The sequence below is a fragment of the Aythya fuligula genome, chromosome 1 (assembly GCF_009819795.1).
Source record: "Aythya fuligula isolate bAytFul2 chromosome 1, bAytFul2.pri, whole genome shotgun sequence".
Taxonomy (NCBI): domain Eukaryota; kingdom Metazoa; phylum Chordata; class Aves; order Anseriformes; family Anatidae; genus Aythya; species Aythya fuligula.
In genome coordinates, this window is record NC_045559.1 from 78,735,041 (window position 1) to 78,760,161 (window position 25,121).

The window sequence follows — 25,121 nt, forward strand, 5'->3', positions numbered from 1 at the left end:
CAGTGTGCACCAGGAGGCTGTTTGATGGAACTCTGTATTCAGCTGAGCATCATTATGCTTGGAAAACAACTGATTCAAAACAATCTGTTTGAAATTGGAATCCCGTATGTATCCCAGCCTTATCCATTGCCACACTTTATTCCTAGGGCACTGTAAATTAACAGCTTGATCCTTATTCAGCTGAATGGGACTTTTGTCACTGACTTCAGTAGGTTCTAATTGAATGTGATGATAAATCACATTTTTGGTTGTGATGAAATGATCTGGCTGTATTTTATGTTGAATAATTGGCTCTATCTGCAGTAAATGGCTTAAAGAAAATGATTGAACATATTAAATAATTGATCTAAATTAATTTTAGAAACCTGGGAAAACAGGCAAGGTATGATAGATCTCTTGGGAAGTTTTAGAGAAGCTTTCAGGATAGCAGCATTGAATACAAATTAGTGTAAAGTGGACGAGAAAGTGTGTGGAGAAAAGCAATAGCTCAAAAAAGATGTTAAAATGTTTTACTTGATCTATGACTATTTTACAGGTTTACAGATGAAGTTCATACATTTCTAATATGCCTGCATATCACTATGTCACTGTGTGATGCAGGAGCTAGAGTATGGGAGAGGTTCTGTAAAGCTATTCACCATCTGTCTGACACAGGATGCTTACTGCAGAGTGTCTTCTGCTCTCAATACATCAAGAAAACTCTCTTTGTCTCCAGTGGCAAAGGGATCTCAGAAAAATCCACTGAGAATGTCCAGCTCCTGGCTCTTGGGAGGTTTGCTCTTATTTCTGTTATCTGAATCATCCTTGTTGGTGGCAGTGCTCTGTGAAATGTTGTATTAGGTGAAGAGTCTGGCTTAGATGCAAGCTTCAAATCCACAGAAGTTAGTCAGAATCTTTTCACTGGTGTAAGTAGCTTTTGGATCACATCCCTAGAGAAGGCCTTGATGATACTAACTAGAAATCAAGATGAGTGGTGCTTAAAAGATTATAACTATTTAAAAAATGAGCCCTTTTCCTCCCCTTTCCTGGCAAGATTTTTTTTTTTTTTTAATAGTAGTTTAAATACAGAGCAGAAAAACTTTCCAAACAAATCAAATGTGGATTATAGATGGTTTCATTATTCTTGTGTCAAAGTTCACTAGGGAGGCCTGTTTTCTGTCTACATCTCGTGGAGTTTGCAGTTTGTTTTGAGAAGAGTGGTAAATTTTTCCCAAAATATCTGACATGTTGAAGTCTTAAAGCTTTTTCAACGTAAACCTGGTGTGATTTTTTTTTCCTGTATCCCAAAAACTTACGGCTACTGGACTTTTTTAATGGGAATTTTATATTGTTAGAAATAGTGTATTTATTATCTTTGATTCATGAAAGCAGAGGCTGATCCAGACAAAACGGAAAACTACTGTCAGATTGTTTCTCAGTTCCCTGCCTATAACTCTTACTGAAAGAATATGACAATTTTATCCCTTTTTCCCTCCTCATTTTTGCTCCCCCACCCTGCTGCCAGCAACCTATTTAGAACTCATTTTTAAAAACTGAATAATGTTTTAAAGCAAACAAACTTTCATCCTCTTCGTCCCAGAGAAATACTTCATTTCAGTCACAATGTTATCTTGTCATCATGAAATAAACATATCTGTTTTTTATTTGCTTGTCTACATTGTCAAGAAAACCAAGTGTATATCTGTGTATCTTCTCACTAGACCTGTTTATACCAGGAGGAGCACTGTGCTTTACTGACCAATTAAGCTAATTAAATCAGAACTAGCCTTGTATTTGTTCATGGACCATTCTACTGGTTTAGACTAGTTTCTTAATGGTACTTTGTTCTACCTCGTCTGCTTTGCATACACACATTCACAGACACACTGATTATTGATAAGCCAGACATTCAGAGAGCTGGCCATAGGGCTGCTGGACACATATATGCAGACCAACAGGGACTCCAAACATGCGTATACATGTATGTTACACAAGTGGTTCTAGCATGACTGTGTCATGTGCAATCTATTGCATTTATAAATGCTGCTGTTAGCAGATGTGGAAGATCTTTAGATAAACATACAATCTCTGCCCCGGCTTCCTACTTTATCCTATTCTATCTGTTCTTCTACCTCTTTTCTATTAATGTTTTTGTTTGTTTGACTGTTTTCTTTGTTGGGGCGGGGGGGGGGGGTGGGGGGGGGGGAGGGGAGGGAGAGAGAGAGAGGGAGAGTAGGGACAATTGTTTGTTTGTTTGTTTCCCAAGATATCACAAGATATCATTGTTTTCATTGGGTCTTTCTATTTTCCACATTTACCTTCACACAGGCAATGCACTGTGACAAACTGTCATGTGGCAGAAAGATAGATTACTCTTTTCTTCTCCAGTTTTAGCAGCTCTGTTTTTCTCCCCTTGTTTTGTGCCTGTTTAAGGGAACGAGAGTCAGAGTGAGTAAGACAAATTCTTTCATTGTATCCATGGATTTTCACTGTGGTTAGAGTGCAAGTTCTGCAGTCAGCCTTACTCATACGGAGAGGCTATCATAAATGACAATTTATTCTTCAAAATCTGGAACATCTCTAGACATCTATTATCTCTCTGCTAAATTATACAATGACCCAGATCAAAACACTTTTCTTCCTTGTTGAAATCTGTAGGTTTCTGCAGTTATTTCCAGAAAAGTTTCTGATTTTATTTATCATAAAGCTCAGGGCATTTTAATTGGTTTACAGGAGATCACAATGACTTAGTCCCATTTACTGCCTCTTTCACTCAAAAAATAAAAATAAGTATGCACATGATAGGCTGAGTTTACAAGCAACACTCATCCATTATGTCTCTAGCATAAAGGCTGCGACAGTTGGGAAACATCATTTGATGTCTTCATTCCGGTTTATCAGTGCTGACTGAAGAGATATGTAGTTAAACTTCAGATGACAGTCCTGTATTGTGCAGGGTCACTGGACCACATCCTTACCCTTTCTTGTGATGTTTCTGGAGAAATTGCCCCACAGCTATGACAGATGTGACTTTCTAGTGTTCTAAACCTTTCCGTGATTTCTTTTTCCATTTCTGCATCCAAGAATATCAAAACAGCTAGGTAAATGCAACAATGTTTGAATTATGGAAAGTTAAGCCTCTTTGAATTGAAATGTATGTTGCGTGGGGCTGGAATTCACAAGTTTAACAGATGTAACTTTGCTATGGTTCACTCAGATGTGTCACATACCATAATTCTTTTACTGTTTCCACAGAAATTGACCTTAAAAGGCTGCAGGGCTTGGGAGCCTGAACCTAGAGTTCCTTTAAGACTCCTTTACTTCTATTCTGTATTTCTGAACTCAGTGGAAAAAATAAAATAAAAAAAAAAATCCATGTGTTTATTTTATCACTCTGTGTCTTTGGCCTTGGTGATAAACCTTTAGGGTGAAATCCTGGCCTTATTGAAGTCAATGGAAAAACCCCCGTCAACTTCAGTGAACCCATGATTTTGGCCTTTTTATTCAACATCACTTTCCATCATTTATTTCAAAATACTCTTAACTACACTGGATTAAAATATCTAGAGATTATAAAACCAATTTAAAGGCATCCTTTCATAGTTGCTATCTTTAATATTGCATTTCACTTCTCATAAATTATTCTTATTTAATTGGATATCCTCTCCCCCCCTCCCCCCTTTTATTTTTCTTTTATCTTTTTGAGAAGTCAATAAATATCAAACACAGGTGAAGTTCCCATGGAATCCAGGAGGTCTGAGTGGGCCAACAAAGCGTGACTATGCCATAGATTTATGGACCAGGATGAGAAATTAGAACAATTTCCTTCCTCCTCTACCTTCTTCTTGTACCTTCTGCCCACTAAAATGAGAAGCTCTCTCATATGAACAGACTGTAGGAATATGACTGAAGAAAATTCTGAACTCTCAGGTCTCCTTCCCCAAAGCAACATTAAACACAAGGGCAGAAGAATCTAAGTCACTGCACTTCCATCCTCTTCTCTAGATATAGGTGCTCCAGCTGCTTGACCTAGTCACTTTTCTATCTAGCTTTCTGTCTGCACTTTTTTCTAGCATGCTGCACGGGTAAAAGCATAAACTGGAAGGATAACCTTAAAAACTACCCGATATATATAATCCTTAATCTCTGGCATCTGGATTCTGGGGATTTTCTGACTTTCCTTGCATTTAGGTTCATGTAGAGTTCCCATTTGCATCTCCGTTGTAGAAGGTATTGCCATGAAATACTTCAAATCCAGTTCTTGGTAACTGTCACAGGTAATCTTTGCAGTGCACGAGGCCATTTACTAACTGAGAGTCTTGCGAAATAGCTAAGTTGATCCTCAGTTCCAATCTTTCCAGCAAGTTCTGATGGAGATGCATTGTGGGGACTGCACAGGCACCAAAGGCACAAAAACTTGTGCCAAGAAAATCATTTTCCTGTGTTTGTCCCAATTCAACTTGCTCACATCTACTTTACTGCTCCAGCCTCTCTACATACCGTTATTTATCATTTGTCATTTTTTCCAAGTCAACTTCATGTTTTCTCCCAGCTCACCCAAATCCTGATACTTCTCATTACTATATAAATAGGTTAACTGTTGAATCATTCCTCTGTTTTTGATTTCTCTATTTTTGTCCTTTTTATTTTTATATATATATATATATATATATATATATTTTTTTTTTTGGTCTCCAAAGCTTGCAGGCACTTCATGGATGGAAAGTTTTCCTTTAGTGATTTTATTCTCTCTTCAGATGGTGGTTACCTTTCATAATAGGATGCTTATTAGCTATATTAGAAATTACAGTGTCTTTAAGCCATGTTCCCACCTCTTATCTAACACACTAGTTTGATGACATTCTCTTGTGAGAAAATGCGGTAGTATTTTAACTGCTCTAGACATAGCCTTCCGACAAAAAATAAAATAAAATAAAATCTTTGTTTTCTTTCTCCTTGATCCTACCTTCATTCTTTGTTCATGCTATTCAGTCTCAAGAATTGAATTTTTCTTGCTTTTAGATATTCACAGGCAAAAAGACCTGAAATAATGGCAGTTCAGCAGTCTCTGTCCAGATTCAGATGGCTATTAGTGGTGCCACAAAACTTTCCTGCTTGTACCTCTTGAGCACTAGAGACATCACTGCACAATGCATTAGAGACTCACCCTGAAAAGACAAACCTTCCTCTTTCTCACTGGTCAGGCTGCCTGGCATGCAGAAATCAAACCTGAAACATGTCTTGATTATTATTTTCTGTCAACTTTGTTTAAAGATTTTGATCTGAGTAATTACAAACAGATTTCAGACAAGTGCATCTGAAGATCTTACTCAGTTTTAATAAGACAATCATATGTGCAACTATAAAGTTCTGCAAAACTCATTTTCCTTTCTGTACTACTGTATAGCTGGAGAATAACCCTGTGCAAATCTCTGTTCTGTGCTCCTTTAACTTTCTGACACATTTCTGTTTCATCTGAAACTTCACATACTTGTATACAACACTAAAATACATTTCCGTAGAAAATTTGAAAATAATTAGTTTGGTTTTCTTTTAGTTAGTTAATCCTTTTTAAATGACAAAATAAAAATCAGAATGTTCTTCAAAGCTTAACTCAAAAAGTTGAAATGAGCCACTCCTCATGCCTGGCTCAAACTGATAATTTATACTGAAAATTTAAAAAATTATTCTGAGTAACTAAGTCCTGGATTTAGTGTATTCCCAAATAAACATAAAAACAACAACTATTGTTTTAGTTACAGTGTTCGCAGGGGAGTTGTATGTATGTACGAAACTACATAACTTGACTCTGTGGTGCTATAACTAGAGGATTGGATCACACATCTACAGACTTCACATTTTAACACACCCAATTTTATCTCAGCTGCTGCACAATGACAGTTAGATGCTCTTCAATATCATCTGTCTACGGAAATGTAAAGGACATTTATAGCTCATACCCTTTTATTGGAACAGAAATTAGCACTGTCTTGAACTTATTGTTCACTCTCCTGAGAGTCCCTCACATTAGGAAATTAATTGCGATATACTGGAAAGGCATCCTGGGAATTCTTTGATTCTCCTACCCTCTGAGTACTACATTCCTTGATTGCCATCAAAGTAGAAGTATAGAAAGGACATTTTAGTGTCTTGAAATGGCTGAGTTTGCATGATGTAAGGATCTATCTATCTAGTTATTTTTGTAAGGTATTTTAAATGTTCTCCACGTTTATTAAAACTATGTAAACTGAATGTTCTGGGTACACAAACTATTTACTTATCCCCAACATACCTGTGTATTGCTGAAATACTGATGATGTTTGCATCACACTTACGAATTATGTCTTCATCTGCACCTGGAACAAAATTTGGAGTTGATCTATTGATTTGTGCAGCTTTGTGGTTCTGAGACTGACAGAGCCTGACAAATTTAAATCTGTCCTAGGAATGTCTGACAAACCCAATTTTCTCCAGACTGGTGATGAAATTGATTAGGTCCTGTAAACACCACTTGGTGTAGAAATTCTGCTGTCACTACGTTTATTTCCAAGCTGCTATAAGGCTTTGTGCTATGTGGTGACAAAGTATTCCTATATAGTTTGGTGTATATTCAGGAATAAAGCAATAAACCTACTCTGCAAAGACCTTAGTTGCAATATTTTCTGGGTAGCCTTGCCCTGCTGCATAAGATAGGGTCTGAGAAAGTGGTTTAACTGGAGGTGCAAATGAATTCCTCTACTGTTTTCTCTACACTCCAGTCTCCAAGCCACACAGCTCTAATTCAAAGGATTTATCACAAGCTGTGGGAAACATGTTTGTGGGGGAGCCCTGTTTACACTATTGGCAAAATGTTACTGCAGTTATTCTGGATTTCCCCTCATAGAGTACATATGTGAAGAACTATAAAATAATGTTGTGCACATTCTTGAAAAATAAACTGTATCTGCAAAATGAAGACATACAATAAGTATAAATCTTGATGTTCCGTGCTAATTCAACTGTATTTCATTTCTTTGATTTTGAAGAAATATCTCATTCTATTACATTTATCCATGGGAATTTCTCAATATATAAAATAGCAGGGAGTTATCCATGCTTGTGAATTTGAAATGCCATCCTTGGGGGCAGTGGGAATTCTTTACTCTTCTTTTAGAAATTGATTAATTTTACAGTGGGATTATACTATTTATGAAATTCATGTATTTGTCTGTGTCATTAAATTTGTATCCCTGTTTCAGTCAGACATTGATTGATACTACTACTAGGTTCAAAGAAGTACTTGCACAAATAATTACTCACCCATGTGAGTAATTTATAGTCTGGCCAAAATGGCTGGTGTTGCTGTAAAACATTGTCAAAATGAGAATTTCAGATGCACTCTTCTAATCTATGAGATCTGTGAGACAAAACCAACTTCTGTTTACATGGTAGGAAACTGTTTTGCTTTTCTGCTTCAGGGGCAGCCAAAACTCACCAACACAGCTATCTGGCAAGATGTATATTTCACAGGTAGCAAAAATATTTCCTGACCAAAATTAGGAATTTCCCAGTCTCACAATAACAGTGGTTCTGTGCTAGCTTAGTGTTTCATTCTTTATACACAGTAAAGGCACATTTGAAAGAAAACTTAGAACTTCTAAAACTCTTTTGAGAGATCTCTGAAGGAAGATAACACAGTTGTGCAAGTACATAAAGCATCTAACTGCTGATGAAGTTTTTCAGGATCTACATAGATCTGCATACTTTGCCTTTTACGTTGTCAGTAAACTCTCACTCAAGAAAGTTAATTTTAGAAATGTGTATTTTTTCACAAGTATTCAGTGAAATCTTTACAGTTTGATTTTAGTAGTTAAATAATTTTGTAGTTTCTAGTAGTTTAGGAATAAACTTGCAAAGGAGTTCCAGTAAGCTCCCGTTCTTTCTCAGTGAGTTCCAGTATGGGCTGTATAGTTAGTTGAGTGCTGAAGTGAATCCTACTACATATATCCCAAGTGAGACTTCTATACCAATAGTTTCTACTGAATCCAAACTAATAAAGGTTTGTTTGTGTGTAAAAGGAAAGACAAACAACTGTGAGAACAAATTCTACCGATCTTGCTGTCTTATGAATCTCTTAAGCTCTCTTATGAATCTCTCCTGTTAGTTTGAAGGCTGTTTGGCTGTTAAGTAGCTGCAAGGGAAACATGTTTCTCCAGTTACGAAGGCCACTAGTAGAATTCAAATGTTGCTTATACTTGACATTTCATAGGAATGTATTTTATTATTTTTATTAGTTGTCTCATCATTTTCAGTAAAGAGTGCTTCTTTAAGGTTCTGCAAGCGAAACCTTTTTCTTTTGCCCATTTAAAAAGATACTCAGGTTTGAAACAGCAGTGGAGCCTGAGGAGCTTCAGGTGTTTTCTGTTGGTCACAGGGACAACTTTAAGTCACTAATATTTATATACTTAAAGGTATACTATATGGAAGTTCCCAAGTTTCAGATTGAGAGGAAAGTACACCTGTGCTAGATGTGACATACATGTATGAAGGTATCACATTATCTTCTCGTATTTTATTTGTTTGTTTCTTTCTTTTATTCATTCTTGAGGGAGACGTATTAATAATCACTAGTATTTAGGCCCAAGGTGCCTGAGCTTTGGAAAGATGCTTTTTCAACATATATCTAGAGGGAAAAAAAAAGTATTAAAAGTACTAGGTTCAACTCCATCATAATAGTGTTATGGTGTTGTAACTTCCCTCGACAGAGGAACACAGCAAGAACTGCTTCCATCAGCCTATCACGTGGCAGTAAGAAACATCATAACTAAAGTGGATGGTGCAAACCAAGCCTGTGTGATACTGAAGTAACTTGATATACATTTAGTTTTACAGTGCAAAGATTTAGACCAGATCCTGTAGGTGGAAAAAAAGGAAAAAGACTTGGTCCAGTCTAACTTTTTGTTCCTCAGGAAGTTAAAGAAGCTCTTCAGGAAGCTGAAGGATGGAAGAACTGAACCAAAGGAAATGAACACCAATCAATCAAAGGACCCTCAGCAATGGGATCTTGACTACAGCTTGGAACCTTTCACTGGATTGACTCCAGAATACATGGAAATGAGTAAGATTTTGGAATTCCCTTTCCAAAGGGAAATTATATAATGGCAGATTTGGAGATATCTTTTATGGATGTGTTTATGGATCTGAACCTTATATTATGTAGTAGCATTAAGTAAATGTAAAGAAGACCTCAATTGCCACCATCTCCCTCTCAGTTGTTTCAACTCACCTTAGGATCTGGCTGTGTGTTGCAACCTCTATTACCTTATTTGCCTCTGCACACGAACTTTGCTGAAAAATTCTCCTTTACAATTGAATTTTTCCACATATTACTTCAGCCCAAGATGATTTTTCCTTCTGGATAAGTTGAGTAGACTCAAAGATGTCTGTAAGATGTCTATATAGGAGATCACCCTTGATTCAGTGATAAGGACACACACCACTTAGAAACAAAGGTCTGCCTTGTTGGAATAACTTGTAGTATCAGGGTCTGAGCTACTGATGTTATAAATCACTTGACATTAAGCCTGTATTTTATTTTAGTCCCTCATGCCTAGATAATAAACTATGTTGAGTGCCTCATTCTGCAGTCACTCAAGGATAATTAGGCAGATGCCCTGCAAATGAATGGATGAATTACTGATCTAAGTATTTGTTTACAAGAGATTAGTTTATCAAGTGAAGAGAATGGCTCACCGAGCCTTGTAGTGTGCCATGGCAAGCTATGCCTCATCCATGGGATTCCAGACAAATGTGCAGCACATGAAACCCAAGCTGCACCACCCCAGCCCGCTTGTTGCCCCAGGTCCATACCACTGCACTCAGTTGTCAGATTCACTGTGGAGTGATTCAGACCACCCACACTGTCAGGAAGCAGTTTGTGCAGCTCAGCACTGAACCTGTCAGCTGAGATTGCTCTGAAGGGCATTTACCTATTTTTCTAAATTTGATTTGAGTGGGGGAGTGAAGGGAAACAAATCAGTAAATGCATATGAAAGACTTATTTTATGAATTGCTTAAAAAATACCGGGATATAAAAGAAGAGTTATGCTATTAAGGAAAGGAAGAGGGATATCTAACTGCCATTTCAGAACTTAATTCTCAATCTTTTACACAGATTTTATTCAAACTCTCACTGCTGTCTGTGGCTATCTGCTCAATGAGGAATGAAAAAAATATGAATAAGAAACTCTAGACTGGGCCTTTGGATTCTCCCTCACAGATGATAATAGTGTTTCATGCAGAGACAGTCATGACCAGGTTACGTATCTCTATCCAGGTATTCAGTAAATTTAGGTTTGTTCTTCCAGGATGCTCTAACTTTTGAAGATGGGTGACATCTTTAAGACTACACAGAAAACTTCTCACCAAGCCAACACTCTGGAATCCAGGTCATTCAGTACCCACCCTAATCACCAGGCAGTCATCACCTTTTCTACTCTTTCTATCGAAAGGATTGACATGTGCCCTCTCTGAAGGAGACCTGAACTCTGGTCCACTCACATGCTTGAAGTCATATATTCTCTTTGCATTTCCTCATGAGGCAGGTTATTCCTGGGGAGACACCACTTGTCTGAGAGGTGATGGTTGGAGCAATTCCAGGATGAGCTTTAAAGTACAGTTTGTCAAAAGTAGAGGAGCTTTTGTTATAACAATCTCACTTCCATTTTGGACTGGCCATTTCAAACCTGCTAGTATTTCCTTTTATTTTCTTTTTTCCTTTTTTTTTTTTTTTTTTAATACTTCACTTAGGTCTAGTTAAATTAATAGTAAAGTAATAGAGATAATGAGATTTAACTGCTTTTTTTTTGTTTGTTTGGTTGGCTGTTTTTTTTTTTTTTTAATCTCCTGTATTTTTATATTGAGAAATGTATTTTGAAATGATTTTTTCACTGGACTTTGTTCTGCAAAATCAGGCAGTCACTGTACTCCATTTCAGCAACGATACTATCACTACACTTATAAAGTGAGAGAAGGTGTAATGGCTAATGGGAACACCAAGCTAGTGCCTTTAACCATGATTAACCTATTAACAGCAAGAATGAGGAACAACAAACATGAAAGAGGGAATTGTTGGCAGGAAAAGAACAATCCAAATTTCTTTCACTCACTCACTCACTCACTCACTCAGGCTACAGCCATTTCTGTCTTAAAGCTAGTCTGTGCTGAAGTGCCCAGGAGTGTTACCTTCTTCCAGGTCATGCATTTTACAAGTCTACCTAATGTTGCAGTAGAAAGTGTTCAGCTCTTTATATGTAATTACAGGCTGTGTTGCATTTGAATGTTTAACATCATCCTAAATTAAAACAGTTACAGGTGATCCTGTTCCTTGGGATTGCCATTTCTAGCTGTCCCAAAGCCAGCATCTATATCACCATGCTTATCCCTACCACTTCAGGGGTGATCTACAACCCAAAACAAAATAAATCTGCTTGTCTGTAGAAAGGTTTCTCATCATTTGCATTAGATGTCATCAGAAAAGTAAATAAAAGGAAATGGTACTTTCCACTAGCCTGTTCACTTTTCAGCCCTCCTCCCCACTCACAAATCCATGAATTTGCTGAGAGCCCTCTCTGTCCAAGAAAGACATACCCAATGAAGTATGGCCACTTGTCATTTTACTTTTTTAGTTATGAAAGGTGATATATTGAGGGTTTGGCCTAACAACTTGTAACAGTAGGGTGTTTTATGTCTTTGAGTAAAGGCTCAAGGATTTCCTCAAGCCAAAGCTTTAAAATGATAACTAAGTAGGTAGCTAGGATGAAGCTGGGAAATCTGAGGCAAAAAAAAAAACGTGTCTGCTTTTCAAAGACAGAATCTCCTATTCATAAACTGGAATGATAGTTTTCTTGAAGAATTATATTGCAATAGTTCTAAACCAATTGGCTGAGAGCAGCTGCAGTGTGGAAAAAAACCACATCGAAGCAAATTCAGGGTATCCAGTGGTATGAATAATGATTTCATGGATACTGACTCTTGTACAAAGTTGTATTTCAACTATTGTTCATGAAATGGAAAAAAAAATAGCTAAGAGCAAATCCAGAAAAATCAAGTACCTGACTTTGATATAATATAGACTAAGCAGGAAATTGAGACTAAGGCATTTAGTTTTTAAGATAAAGTCATATATTAGTCTAAAAAACAAATAAGAGGGTAAAACCTAAAGTCTACAAGTCATGTAAACTTCCATTGACTTCAGAGGCATTTTACATGTACAAGTAGTGTGGGAGGAAGAGGCCAATATTTTACCATGACAAATGAACTCTGTTTTGCTTTGGGGAAAGCTCTTGCAGGTCTTTTTGTTAGTGACCTCAACTCTGAATCTGATTTCAGTCAGCAGACCATACTGAGCTTCTTTCTTGAATGTGCCTTGTCAGTCAATAGCATGTCTGCACACAGTTCTAATTTGCACCAGTGAAATTTCTGATGATGGTTTGTTTTGATAATATTAACTGATATATATGTTTATATTTCTTAGCAGACATTCTTAAGTAGAGACATTTTCAGTGTTTCTACATGATCAGATTTTTTTTTGCAATGAATCCTGAAATGTAAACTATCACTGTTAATGTGTCAAATTTGTCATAAGTACTTCCTGTTGCTAAAACTCTGCAATGACTTTTGACCCAGACCAATATACCAGACCATATGCATTCCCAACTTACGTATCATGTATAGCAATTTCCTCATCCAGCTGGTAGCAAGTTCACAACACATGTAGCCTGCAGTGATAGGAATTGGCAAGAAGTTGATGTTTAGAAGAGCAATAAATATTGCTAATGAAACAAAATTAAAAAAAAAATATCTCCAAAACCATTCAAATGATGCATGTGGATGTGTGAAATTTTTACTACTACTGTCTTTTCCTTTCTTTTGAGAAAAAAAAAAAAATCATGAATGACTTTCAGATTCTTATTTCATTCATTTGTCTTGTCTCCAGTCTAGCCCCTCAGAGTCCAAGGTTCATGTAGTAATTAATTGAAAACATTTTTTCTCAGACAGAAATAATAGTAAAGGATTTCATCGTCTGGCTGCTGTTAAAAAGCAATGGCAAAGCTCCGTTTTGAATTTTAAGAAGGAAATGATCAGATCCAAAGTCTGTAGCAACTGATTACCATAAGAATTAATCTGAGAGATTTGGAAGGATTTCCCCCTGAGCAGGAAAAGCCATCAAAAAAGCAATGTGTGAGGCAGAAAAATAAAAATAAAAATAAAAAAAAATCATTGAAGAGAAAACTGCATTTTTCTATAATCTCTATGATGAGGATGGATTTGAAAATGCCAGCTTATTCTGTTGTGTGTAGGCTTATTGCACACATTTATTACTAAAGAGTAGTAAATTATACCTTTTCCTTAGTTTCTCATCCAGGCTTGATTATATATTGAAAAATTTATTCTGAGGAGCTTTTTCCGTTCTTTACTTAGAGTAACATATAATTCTATGGCATATGATACAGATGTAAGAAAAAAGACAAAACAACTATAAACAATTACCTTCATTCAGATAAGGTTTTGATGTACAATACTTTGGTATTATAACGAGATTATTATGAGTGAAGTTCACTTAGAGGACTTGATTTTGTTATCAGTTCAGCTCAGGGCTGCCTATGCAGTTTATCAACACCATAGTACCATCAAGTTCTCCAACCCTGTGGTGATATCACAGAGCTGGCTGTGGTGTCCTCACTCTGCTCCACCCACAATGCTGTTTCTCGTACAGTAAACACACCAAGATGCTGTGGTGTTGCCAATATCTAAGGTTGTAGAGTCTGTTTACAAGGGAACTATCATGGAACAGATTCTTTGTATATCTACTGCCTCTCACCCTGGAATTTTCCTCGACTCTGTACCTTCTCTCAAGATGCTGACATACCTTTAGTCTCAATAAGTCACCTTTGACCACACATCTAGTCTCCTGCTTTAATGCCCTAGGAGATGGCTTTATGGCCCATGTTCTTCAATTTCCCTTATGCACAACTCTCAGTCATTTTGTTAACTAGCTTGTGACATGAGACTGGGTCATGTTCATCTGTGTGGTCTCCAGTTTGGCCTACCAAAGTATGAAATCTGAAAAAAAGCTGGATGTCCAGAGGTCTAGCTTCTTGCACAGGTCTCTATAACATTTTGCCTCAAAGCACAGAGAATAGCAACCCAAGTCAAGCAGGACACCTATGTAGGGCCATAGGGTTGTGCATAGTGCATATGTAAGCACTACAAGAGCTTTGCATGGAGACCTTGTGGTATTAGCGTTAATGTAAAAAAGGATATTTTTTACCATCAAGTATTCTGGCCCAAAATAGGATGTCTTGGCATCAGCTGTCATTGATGGAACAGTCTTCGTGAAGGCACTCAGTAAAGTGTAAAGTGCACTCAATATAGTGTAAATGTTTCTGCTGTGACTGAACAGGCATCTGGAGAACCCCAGCATGATACAACTAGGTTGATTCTGGGACCTGAACTGTGCTCAAGGGAATTTTTCTCTTTTTAATCCATGCAACCTTGGCAACAATGTTGACATATCTTCTATTTGCATAAATACTGACCAAACTAAACAAGCACAATTAAATTGCTGAGGCTGGTCACATGCTGCTTGTTTTGAATAATTGCAAATTTGCTACTCAAGGCCATCTAAATTATGGCTTTTTTTTTTTTTCTTTTTTTTTTTTTCTTTTTTTTTTTTCTGTCTGCTTTTTACATCATTGACACTTTCATGAAAAGGAGGCTGGAACACTGAAGAGATTTCAAGATGGCCACACAAAGATTGCTGGCACAGAGTTTTCTATGAAGACATATTTACACAATTATCCAGAAGACCTTTGCATACCTTGAACATACCTCATGAACTTGAAAAAAAAAAACAAAAACAAACAAACAAAAAAAACACAATAAAGTGAAATTTCCCAGGCAATGAATAAGCAACATCAAAGCAAATCTGTGTGTGGTTTATACTTAAAATATTGCAAATACCTTTTTTTTTTTTTTTTAACAGAAATCTGCCAGCTCTATTCCAGCTAAATTCACTTAAAATTTAATAAGGTGCATTTTGGAGCGATGTATTTTGCTAAGCATTCATGGTTTTTTATTTTGTTTTGTTTTGTTTTTGTGATATTATTCTAACACCTGTTTTTATATCATTGATAATTCCTTTTCCTGACTCTGAATGTAAAATATTCAGGAAAATATAATTTCAAGGGTAGAGTGCTCATATGCTTTGAAAAAGCTCTGTCTTGGAGTACATTAGGATACACTCTTTATCGCAAAGCAATGAGAATCAGAATTAAAAGGATATATATTTCAGGCAGAGATAATAATTTACTATGCAAATATGTTGTCATTTGTAAGAGAAAAGCGGGAAAATCAATTAGATGACTTGCAATCTGTGTACACAAAAGAAGATGCATGCAAGAGAAGATACTGGAGAAAACAGTCAGTGGTAGGCTCTGACTACAGTGCCTAAGGAAATGATTTTACAGAAAACTCTTGTGCTATGAAAAGACCTGATTTTCACAAAAAGTGCAACAGCTCTCTCATGGTGGGGAGAGGAATGACACAGGGATTTCCTGGAAAAGAAGCGACAATACATACTGCCTCACAGCAACACCTTTTTCATACTGCTGCTTATTTAATTCAGAACTGTAAATTACAGTTAGATTTATTAGTTTAATTTTATTGGGATTGCTCTGCATTTGGTCAGTATACTTTTGTGTATTTTTCCTCTTCTACTCTTCCTTGTTTTCTGAAGAAATAAACCCTTTTCACTTTTTTTCACATATTAAAATAATGTATCATTTTTGCAATGAAATGACCCTATCTCATGAGTAACATTCACTACTGAAGCCTCCTAATTTCCATTGAAGAAAAGACTTTTAGGCAACTTCTTAAAAAAAAGAAAAAAAAAAAAAGTGGTGGTCCTTTACAGACTCTAAATATACACAAATGAGACTATCCCATAATCCCATATCAGGTAGATTCTATGTGCCCTAACATACCACTGAAAGACAAGGGAATTAAGGACAAACTCACTCTAAAGCTGAAGAAGCTTTGCTGGAGGGAACTGGGGGTTTAGTTGTTGTTTTTTCTTGTTTCTCTCTTTTGTTTGCAGTTTGTTTGTTTTACAGAAAACAAACAAAATGTTTTACAGAAAAAGTAAACAAACAAAAGGTTTGTTTTACAGAATACAAACTGTTGCTTTACAGTTTTTACAGTTTTTGTTTGTTTGTTTTACTACATTATTCTGAGTATCTCTAGAGCATTGAGATGTTTCAGAAAATCACCGTCATTGCACGAATATATATTGCAAGATATAAAATCATCAAAAAGCACCTTCAGCATTGTGCTTTGCAGGGTGACATCGGTTTCTTTAGCCATTTAGAAGATAATTTGTTTGCATAAAGACAGATCAGCCTATATCCTAGAGAACAGGCATAATTCACTCTGAAAAAAATGTGGTATTTTTATTTATACAGTTATATATATACATATATATACATATGTATTACATATATGTAATCACTGGTGAGCTGAACTCTGAGGTACTAGTGAACAAGATACACTAGTGAACTAGTACTGTGAACAAGATAATGTGCCATCCACTTCAAAGTGAGAGAGGTTTTGTTCGTTTGTTTTGTTTGTTTAATTAATCTGTGGAAGAAGCCAGACTTACTAGTTGCATCATTGTTCTGGGAAGCACAGAGAACTCAGAAGGTCTCTCCTTCATTGCAGTACTACTTTTCTTTAGAACCAGTGATTTATTTATTTATTTATTTATTTTCTCCAAAGTTCCTTATCCAAACCTCAAAACAGAAAGAAAAAGTAAGTGACAATAACAGTCTTCTTTGCTTGGACTTCAAGCAGGAGATTTTTAACTTTGAAGTATATCATTGATACAAATAGGGATGAAAATGCTATATGGCACCACAAACTCATGCATCCATGAAGATATTCATTATGTTTTTGTTCTTTTCAGATTGTCACAAAATTTTCCAAAGGAAACTGGAAAGAAACATTGGCACACTGTACAGTTCCTCCTCCTGCTTACTAATGCATCCTTTTCCATACAGGCAAAAGAACAAGAAAAAACAGTAGCATCTTGAACAACAGAAAAATACACAGAGAACTCTTTGTACTTTAGTAAATGTATTATTTACTTTGGCTTGTATTGATGTGCTAGAGATCAGAAGGATTATTGGAACCATTCATAAAACATAGTGACAAACCTTTCTCTCTTTCATAGCCTTGCTTTGTGATATTTATTACTCTGTCCAAGTTGCCAAGTGGAGTTTTATGTGTGTTATCACCCACAAAGCTCACCAACAATTTGCTGTCAGCTGTGTTTACCAGTTCCTTTCAAAAGACATCCTAGGACAATGCATATTTCTCTTCCAGTTATCCAGTTTGGCTTTGTCACACTCTTCGTTGCCTCCTTCCCTCTGGCACCACTCTTTGCTCTTCTGAACAACATCATAGAAGTCCGACTTGATGCAAAAAAGTTTGTTACTGAACTAAGGAGGCCAGACACAGTAAGAGCAAAAGATATAGGTAAGCAACTGAAAATCATTAAAGTGATAAGAACAACAAGAATTGAATATAGAGAAAAAAAAAAAATCTTAACAAGTCCTGTTTTTCACTTACAGGAATTTGGTATAACATTTTGAGTGGTATTGGAAAGCTTTCAGTTATCATTAATGTAAGTATTTGGTTATACCTGTTTCTAAATATGATCTTAGGTGCTTATATTGTCACTCCAAAGTTACATAAAAGTGATGTTTAAATTTCTCAAGTGGTATAAAATACAATAAAATCTAAATTATCCAGTTTATTCTTGTGGAAGTGTAAAACGATCTAAATTACAAAGGAGAGGGCTATCCACTCACCTTGTTCTCTATATCCTTGTGTTATGTAGGACAGGAAGACTAATTCACATAAAAACAACTGATGGATGGGATCTGAAGAGGCAACACTTCAGACAATTGATAAAAATATGCTTCTCATTCATATCCATGTCTTTTTTATGTCACTGCTACTATAATTGCTGATATGAAAGAAAAGGATGTAAACATAACATCTATTAGTGCATTCCAGGAGCAGAAATCCCTTACAAGAAAAAGTATTAGCATTTTTTCATATCTACAATATGATTATATCTCTAAACATCATTTCTCCCACAGATTGAGTTTGCCTGTAAGAGTAGCCTTTTTTGAGTTGTCTTACACACTTCCCAAGCTACCAAAACTAAATAGAAAAAAGATATTCTTAAAACAAAACAAAACAAACAAACAAACAAACAAACAAAAACCTAGGAGTTTAATCATAATATTATGGGATTTTTGACTCTTAGATTTCAAAGTACTTAAGAAATACAGATGGTTGTCACTACTGAGGGGAAACTTGTGTTATGAAAACTGAAGGGGAAACTTGTGCAGATGTGTTATGCAATTTACTTGGTACAGTCACTTCCAGCACAACAGCATTCTGTAGCAGTATGTAAACTATCATTACAACTCAGAGAACTATAATGCTTCCAGAGAAGTGGAAGTGTTTGACTTAGGTGGAATACTGTTCAGTTATGGCTTGGCTGTTTCCAGGATTTAAGGTAGGAAATCTCTGTGGCCTTGTACATACCTGTAAAGTTGATAAGAGGCATAGATTTCAGGCTTTCCAGCACTGATCTGTGCTAAATGAGAAAAACTTTGCAGTTTCTTGCTTTTATCTAAATATACTTTGAAAATTTATGATCCTTAATTAATTAAGGATACTTAATCCTGTCTCAAACAAACTCTGAGCATTTTTATTTAGGGAGGATTCCATTAATATATCTGTTAGTGACAGAAATGTAAGATGGCCATATTTGGTTTGACAAAATACTCAATGCCCAAATCTGCTTCTCTACTGCATCTGAATAATATTGATGCAGGCTATTCACCAACATACCATTTTAAATGAATTTAATGAATTCTTATTGGTATGATCTAGATATTTGTGTGTCTGATTCACTCACTATACCAGTTTTATTTCAGCATGACTGATGTCAGATGTGAGTCCTGTCAGTCCAAGTCACTGTGCATTTATACAAGTACACATTCTTTATCAGGTCTGTCCATTTAATTCATACTTCATCACCACTCCAAACTTACTTGAACATGAAAATTATCACCTGAATTAACTTAATCTGAAAAACATTAGGCATACATTCACCATGTTTCTTCCTCTTTTTTTTTTTTTTTTTTTTTTTTTTGTCTCCCAGGCTTTTGTAATTGCTGTCACATCTGATTTCATTCCACGCCTTATGTATCAATATGCATACAGTCAAAATGGAACCATGCATGGCTTCATCAATCACACACTCTCATACTTCAATGTCAGTCATCTCAAGGCTGGAACACAGCCAGAAAACTCCCCATTTGCACAGGATGTTTTATTCTGCAGGTAAAATGCTTTTAATGACAGTTTGCATAGGCAAAGCTATTTCTTTGGGTCTTTTGACAGACAAAAATTTTCCAAGTGGGAGCTGATAATATTTGTGTCTTTAAGAACATGGTTTTAAGAGTACAGCTTTCAGAGTATTCTCACTATCTTAGAAGGTTCTTAGAATGTTTTTTCCCATGCATTAAAAGGCAAAATAAACAATTTAGACAGACTTGAATAAAAAAAAATTCCTTTCTGTACTGAAATACATAACTTTCATTAAGGACAATGAAGGCAGAATTCATTTTTTAAGATGGGTTCCCACTAATTAGAACCAGGCTCTTTCTCTTTATTAAGCTCGGTGTTTACTTTATGAGATATGAGTTTTCAATATACTCTTTCCATCTTTAAAACCTACACTGTTACCCATCTGCAGATCTTATATTTCAGCATCATCTTTTCAGGCTGGGAAAACAAAGGTCAACTTCCATTAAAATATGTTCAGAGTATCTAGTTTACTACTCCTCAGGAAGAGCAGAAAACACCAGCATGCAGATACCTATGGAGTACTTCCAGTTTGCATGAGAAATCACTAATATGGTTTTAAGGTTCTCAGTGTAACCTTGTGTTTTTTTTTTTTCATAAAAATGTATCAAATCAGCATGAGCTTTCCTTTAACAAACATCCCTATTAATATGGATCTCCCATGTCACTGTGACTGCTATCTTAACTTTACAGCTGTTTACCTTAACTTTGAAGCTGTTTACCTGGTCACAGTCACTGGCCTCTACTTATGGTGTATGACTCTCCCAGTGTATTTGGAAAAGTGCTCATCAGAGTAACACGGATTTAACAGAGGCAAAATACAGAGAGAAGGAAATAATCTGCACTAGGTATAAAAGCGGTCTCTGCCTGAGAATATCATGTCTGTGCTACCAAGCAAAATACATAAATAAATAGATTGCAAAAAAAGAAGCATATACTACATGTTTGACCATGTACTACTCTGACTGAAAAGCAACTGTGAGAGTATTTCTGTTCCCTTATCAGGAAACAATTATGAAAAAAATCAGCATTCATATCCATTCATATCTCATTATCACCAACCTCAATTTGGATCTTACCAAAGTCACAGCTTTGGACAGAACTTTGCAGTATCTTGCTTGCGTCCCAAGAGACAGGCAGCAAACACTGTCCCTTAAGCTGGAAAAAAAAAATAAAAATCTGTTTTTCTGTTTCTGGCAAATATCTTGGGAACAAGCTGACCTCTCTTATTCTTAGATTTTTGTGACCTCTGAAGATAAATGTGGTTACAATAAGCCTGAATTTTTCTCTTTACGGGCATTGCCAGAGATTAAGGTATCTTAAAAATAACCATAACAAGCCAGAAACAACTCTCCCACCGAATACCCAGAACACATTCTTTGAATATTTTGAGTAGCATTTTCTACAATGCTGTGAACTCTTTGACACTACTTCCAAATAAACATTGCTGTAGTGCCAATCTGATGCAAAGCATTAGTTGTAATGATTTTTTCAGAGCAAAACAGCACTTGTGTAGCTGAAGGCAAAAAAAAAGCAAACCTTGCTAAGTTATGTGACATTATTACTGGTTTAGTTCTTTTAATTTTTATAATTTGGTATGATAATGGAGTACGTGAAGCCCTGTCCAACCTGGCCTTAAATACTTCCAGGGATGGGGCATCCACAGCTTCTCTGGGCAACCTGTCCCAGTGCCTCATCACCCTCATAGTAAAAAACTTCTTTAGGAACAGGCTGCCCAAATAGCTTGGAGAGTCTTCATTCCTAGGAACATTCAAGTCCCTGAGCAACCTGCTCCAGCTGACCTTGCTGTCAGCAGAGGGATGGTTGCCAGGTGACCACTGGCCCTTGTGAGAGATGGGGGGAGGTCATGGGGAGAGGTCTGGTGTCACTTCTCTTGATTTGTCCTAATAGATATGGAAAAATACTGGGGTCTCAACCACTCCCAGAGCCAAAGCCAATATATACAGGCATGTACAAATACACATGGGGAATCACTCTACACTAACTATGCCCTTCAGCAGTTTTGATGCTAGATCCAGGACTGGTGATGTTTCTATCTTTCTCTCCTTTTCTCTCTCTTTCTCTGTCTCTCTATTTTTTCTACCTTCAAAAATGCCAATAAATGCTAGGCCTACCTTGATTTCCCATAAAGTCGCATAACTCAGATAGATATAATTGTGAGAGTGCCAACATTGACAGACTATTTGTTCTGCGTGTTCCTATTAAAGTTAATGTTTATGCACATACCTTGAGTGTTATCTCACCTTAGTTCACATTAAGCGGATCTGCAAATCTTAGTCACTCCCTGCATATTCCTGCCGGTGGGACGTGACAGGTCCCTTCCAACCATAGCTACTCAGTAATTTTGTGACTGCAGGATTTCCATGAACTGCTTTCTGCTGGGAACACCAGATTCTTTCACAATGTAAGTGGTAACAGATACTACGACTCATCATTGTGCCTATGTTGGTAATGTGCCAGTCTCATGCTGTCTTGCATGTAACTTTTGCAAAGCTAAAAAAGTGTTTTGGTTTTCTTCCATCTATCACAGAATCACAGAATGCTTTGTGTTGGAAGGGACCTTAAAGATTATCTAAAGTCCTCTGCCATGGGCAGGGACACCTTCCACCTGGCCAGGTTGCCCAAAGCCCCATGCAACCTGGCTTTGGGCAACTTGGCTTCAGGGGTCATCCACAACTTCTCTGGACTACCTGTTACCTGTTCCAGTGCCTCATCACCCTCATATTAAAGAATTTATTTCTTATACCTAATCAAAATCTACCCTCTTCTGGTTTAAATGCATTACTCCTTGTCCTATCACTGTACTCCCTATAAAAAGAGTCCATCTCCAGCTTTCTTATTCCATTAAAGAGGATTTCCTCTACTTGCATATTTTGTAAATTAATTTTTTTGATTAATTAATATTCATAATGCCCTGGTATTGATATTATCTACACCCAGTGATCAATAGTGGATTCTAATGTATTCCACTGAATAATTCTTATATATTCCTGTACTGCTGAAGCACAGCTTCCTTGTGATTCAGTAATGTTGTATTCAATTTATTGAGGACATTATATCACTTTATTTAGATATATTTGCAGTTACACTTACATATAATTCTGATTGTTTCTACCAGTCTTTGTCTCCACACTAAATACTTGTTAAATATATCTGCATATTAACACTGGCTGCAGGTCAATTTTGTCTAAGTCATGTGTGGTCCTTTCCGTCCATCCTCACTTACACCTCCTACTCCCTCCCTTCCAACCTCCCCCCTCCCCCCCAAGAAATTACCTACAGAACCTGTAGACTTTAGTGTTTAGAAAAGACATGATTGTTGCACTTTAAAGTGTCATGTTCCACAGAATATTTAAAAGGGAGGTGGGGCTGAAGCCCAGCTACCTTGTCTGTAGCTCTGAAAACATCTCCCTTCACCACAAGCCATTTGCTGGTGTTCTGCTGAATTTTGATTCACACAGTGTGATTTATGTGTACCACTTGGCCAGGTGAAATTTTCATGGGATCTGATGTCCTTCAACACTTGAATAGTTTGTAAAGCTCCAAGTACATTAAATGGAAAATGCACCGCCATTGGAGACCCTTTCAGGTGATTCTGTGCTTGCTGTCAAGACTGGCATTGATTTATTGTGCTAGGAAAATGTACAATAAACTCAGTGTTTTTCCTTGCCTTGATGTTCAGGCAAATTAAATTCAATGGAACTGATTCTGTCCTTTTCTGTAGCCCTGGTACACTGGTTTGTGCAACGTGTAGAAGTCCATGTTGTACAAAAGGATGCAAGAGGGGAAATCTTACAGTATAGGCATAGCATAGGACCAAAGATAGGAAGGAGAACTGGACTGCTGCATGTGCACCCACTGAACAAAACAAATTATCTGGGCTCTAACCAAACCCAGACAGTGCTTCCAATAATAACTCCCAATTTACAGTTATTGTCTCCTCCTCTTCCTCCTCCCTTTCTGCATCACAGATTGTACGTACCCTGTGTACTTTGTCTCCAAAAGCTGCAGCCCAGAATTACATCCAGCATTTCAGACTGAATTTGTTATGAGTTTGGGAGGTTTTGTAAATGTGTAATTTAACATGCAGAACCACGTGGATAGAACCTGAAGGTAATTTTGGTAAGCACACCTGCAAACTGAAGCTGACAGATTTTATATATGAACCTTCTCCATTATCCCCTGATGGAGGCTTTTCCGCAGTCTAATGAATCTTACTGTCAGGAAGGGTTTTGTGGTATTCAAAACAGATTTTCTGTTTCTTAATTTCATCCCATTAAACCTAGTCAAACACTGTGAACAGCACTAAATTATCCCTTTCAGTCCTAAGGGCACAATTTGTGCATGGTTATCATGTCCAACTGTGGCTGTTACTTACCAAAATGGAGCAATACATGTGCACTTCTTTAATCTTCTTTGGTGAGTCAGTCTCTTAAGCCCCTGGATTGTTTTGCTGAACTGCCTTCAATTTCTCTTCTTTCTTTCTTTCTTTCTTTCTTTCTCTCTCTCTCTCTCTCTCTCTCTCTCTCTTCCTCTCTTTCTCTGTTCCTCTTTCTCTCTTTCTCTCTTTCTCTCTTTCTCTCTTTCTCTTTCTCTCTTTCTCTCTTTCTCTCTTTCTCTCTCTCTTTTCTCAATTTCTCTTTTTCCTTCCTTCCTTCCTTCCTTCCTTCCTTCCTTCCTTCCTTCCTTCCTTCCTTCCTTCCTTCCTTCCTTCCTTCCTTCCTTCCTTCCTTCCTTCCTTCCTTCCTTCCTTCCTTCCTTCCTCCCTTCCTCCCTTCCTCCCTTCCCCCCTTCCCCCCTTCCCCTTCCCCTTCCCCTTCCCCTTCCCCTTCTCCTTCTCCTTCTCCTTCCCTTTTCTTCCTCTCTCTGTCTTCCTCCCCCTCATCTCTTCCCCCTCCTTCCCCCACTCACAGCTAAATGGCTGAATGCAGCATTCCAGGTGTGGCTTTACCTGAGAATGTTCAGAGAAGGGCTAATATCTCCCAGCACCATCATGCCTTTTGTTTATACATCCACAAGTCATACTGTCCTGGTGCCATATTTCAAACTTGTTATAACTTGCTGGCCACTGTAAACTTCAGGCTATTTTCATTGCATTTGCTTTCAATCTTTATCCTCTCAAAGACCCTTCAATTGTTTTATTTTTAATTATTTTCCATTTCCCCAGATTATTCTTATTGTGTTTCCTGTCTGTATTTCTTATTGCTTTCTGTATTTCCTGCTATTTGCAAAACTTTCCAATTTAGGAGCATGTGTGAGTTTTATTAGCCTGTTGTTTATGTCCAAATGATTGATGATAATACTAAAAGCACCAGTCTTTGCACCAAACGACTAAAGCTTTCTTTTATCCCGTCTAAAGCTAGAAAACTTTTTTTTTGAGGAAGTGCTTTTTCCATGGCTCCCCCTGTCGTTTATGCAGACAGGAAATACTAGAGTGTGAGTCAGGTATTATGTAGGCTGATTTACTTCCTAAACTGATCTCAGTTTAGGTGTGATGAATACATGCTTGTTTTCTGTGGTCTGACAATGCCTTGGACTACATGTATATCTATGCTTTAGCTTCAACAGTTTATTCCCTGTACAGTGACATCAGTTTAACATTTGCAAAATAAAGGACACATTATTAAATCTGGGAA

General features: G+C 36.9%; 1 protein-coding gene across 4 annotated transcripts in view; it reads left to right on the plus strand.

Moving 5' to 3' along the window:
• Window positions 1-25,121, plus strand: part of ANO2 (anoctamin 2) — a 190,394-nt gene that overhangs the window by 162,308 nt on the left and 2,965 nt on the right. For all 4 annotated transcript variants that reach the window (XM_032207994.1, XM_032207993.1, XM_032207995.1 and 1 more), the window contains 5 exons: window positions 4-104; window positions 8,928-9,076; window positions 17,401-17,553; window positions 17,649-17,701; window positions 19,259-19,440. In XM_032207994.1, the coding sequence (XP_032063885.1) occupies window positions 4-104; window positions 8,928-9,076; window positions 17,401-17,553; window positions 17,649-17,701; window positions 19,259-19,440 (638 nt within the window). The remainder of the gene's footprint in view (window positions 1-3; window positions 105-8,927; window positions 9,077-17,400; window positions 17,554-17,648; window positions 17,702-19,258; window positions 19,441-25,121) is intronic.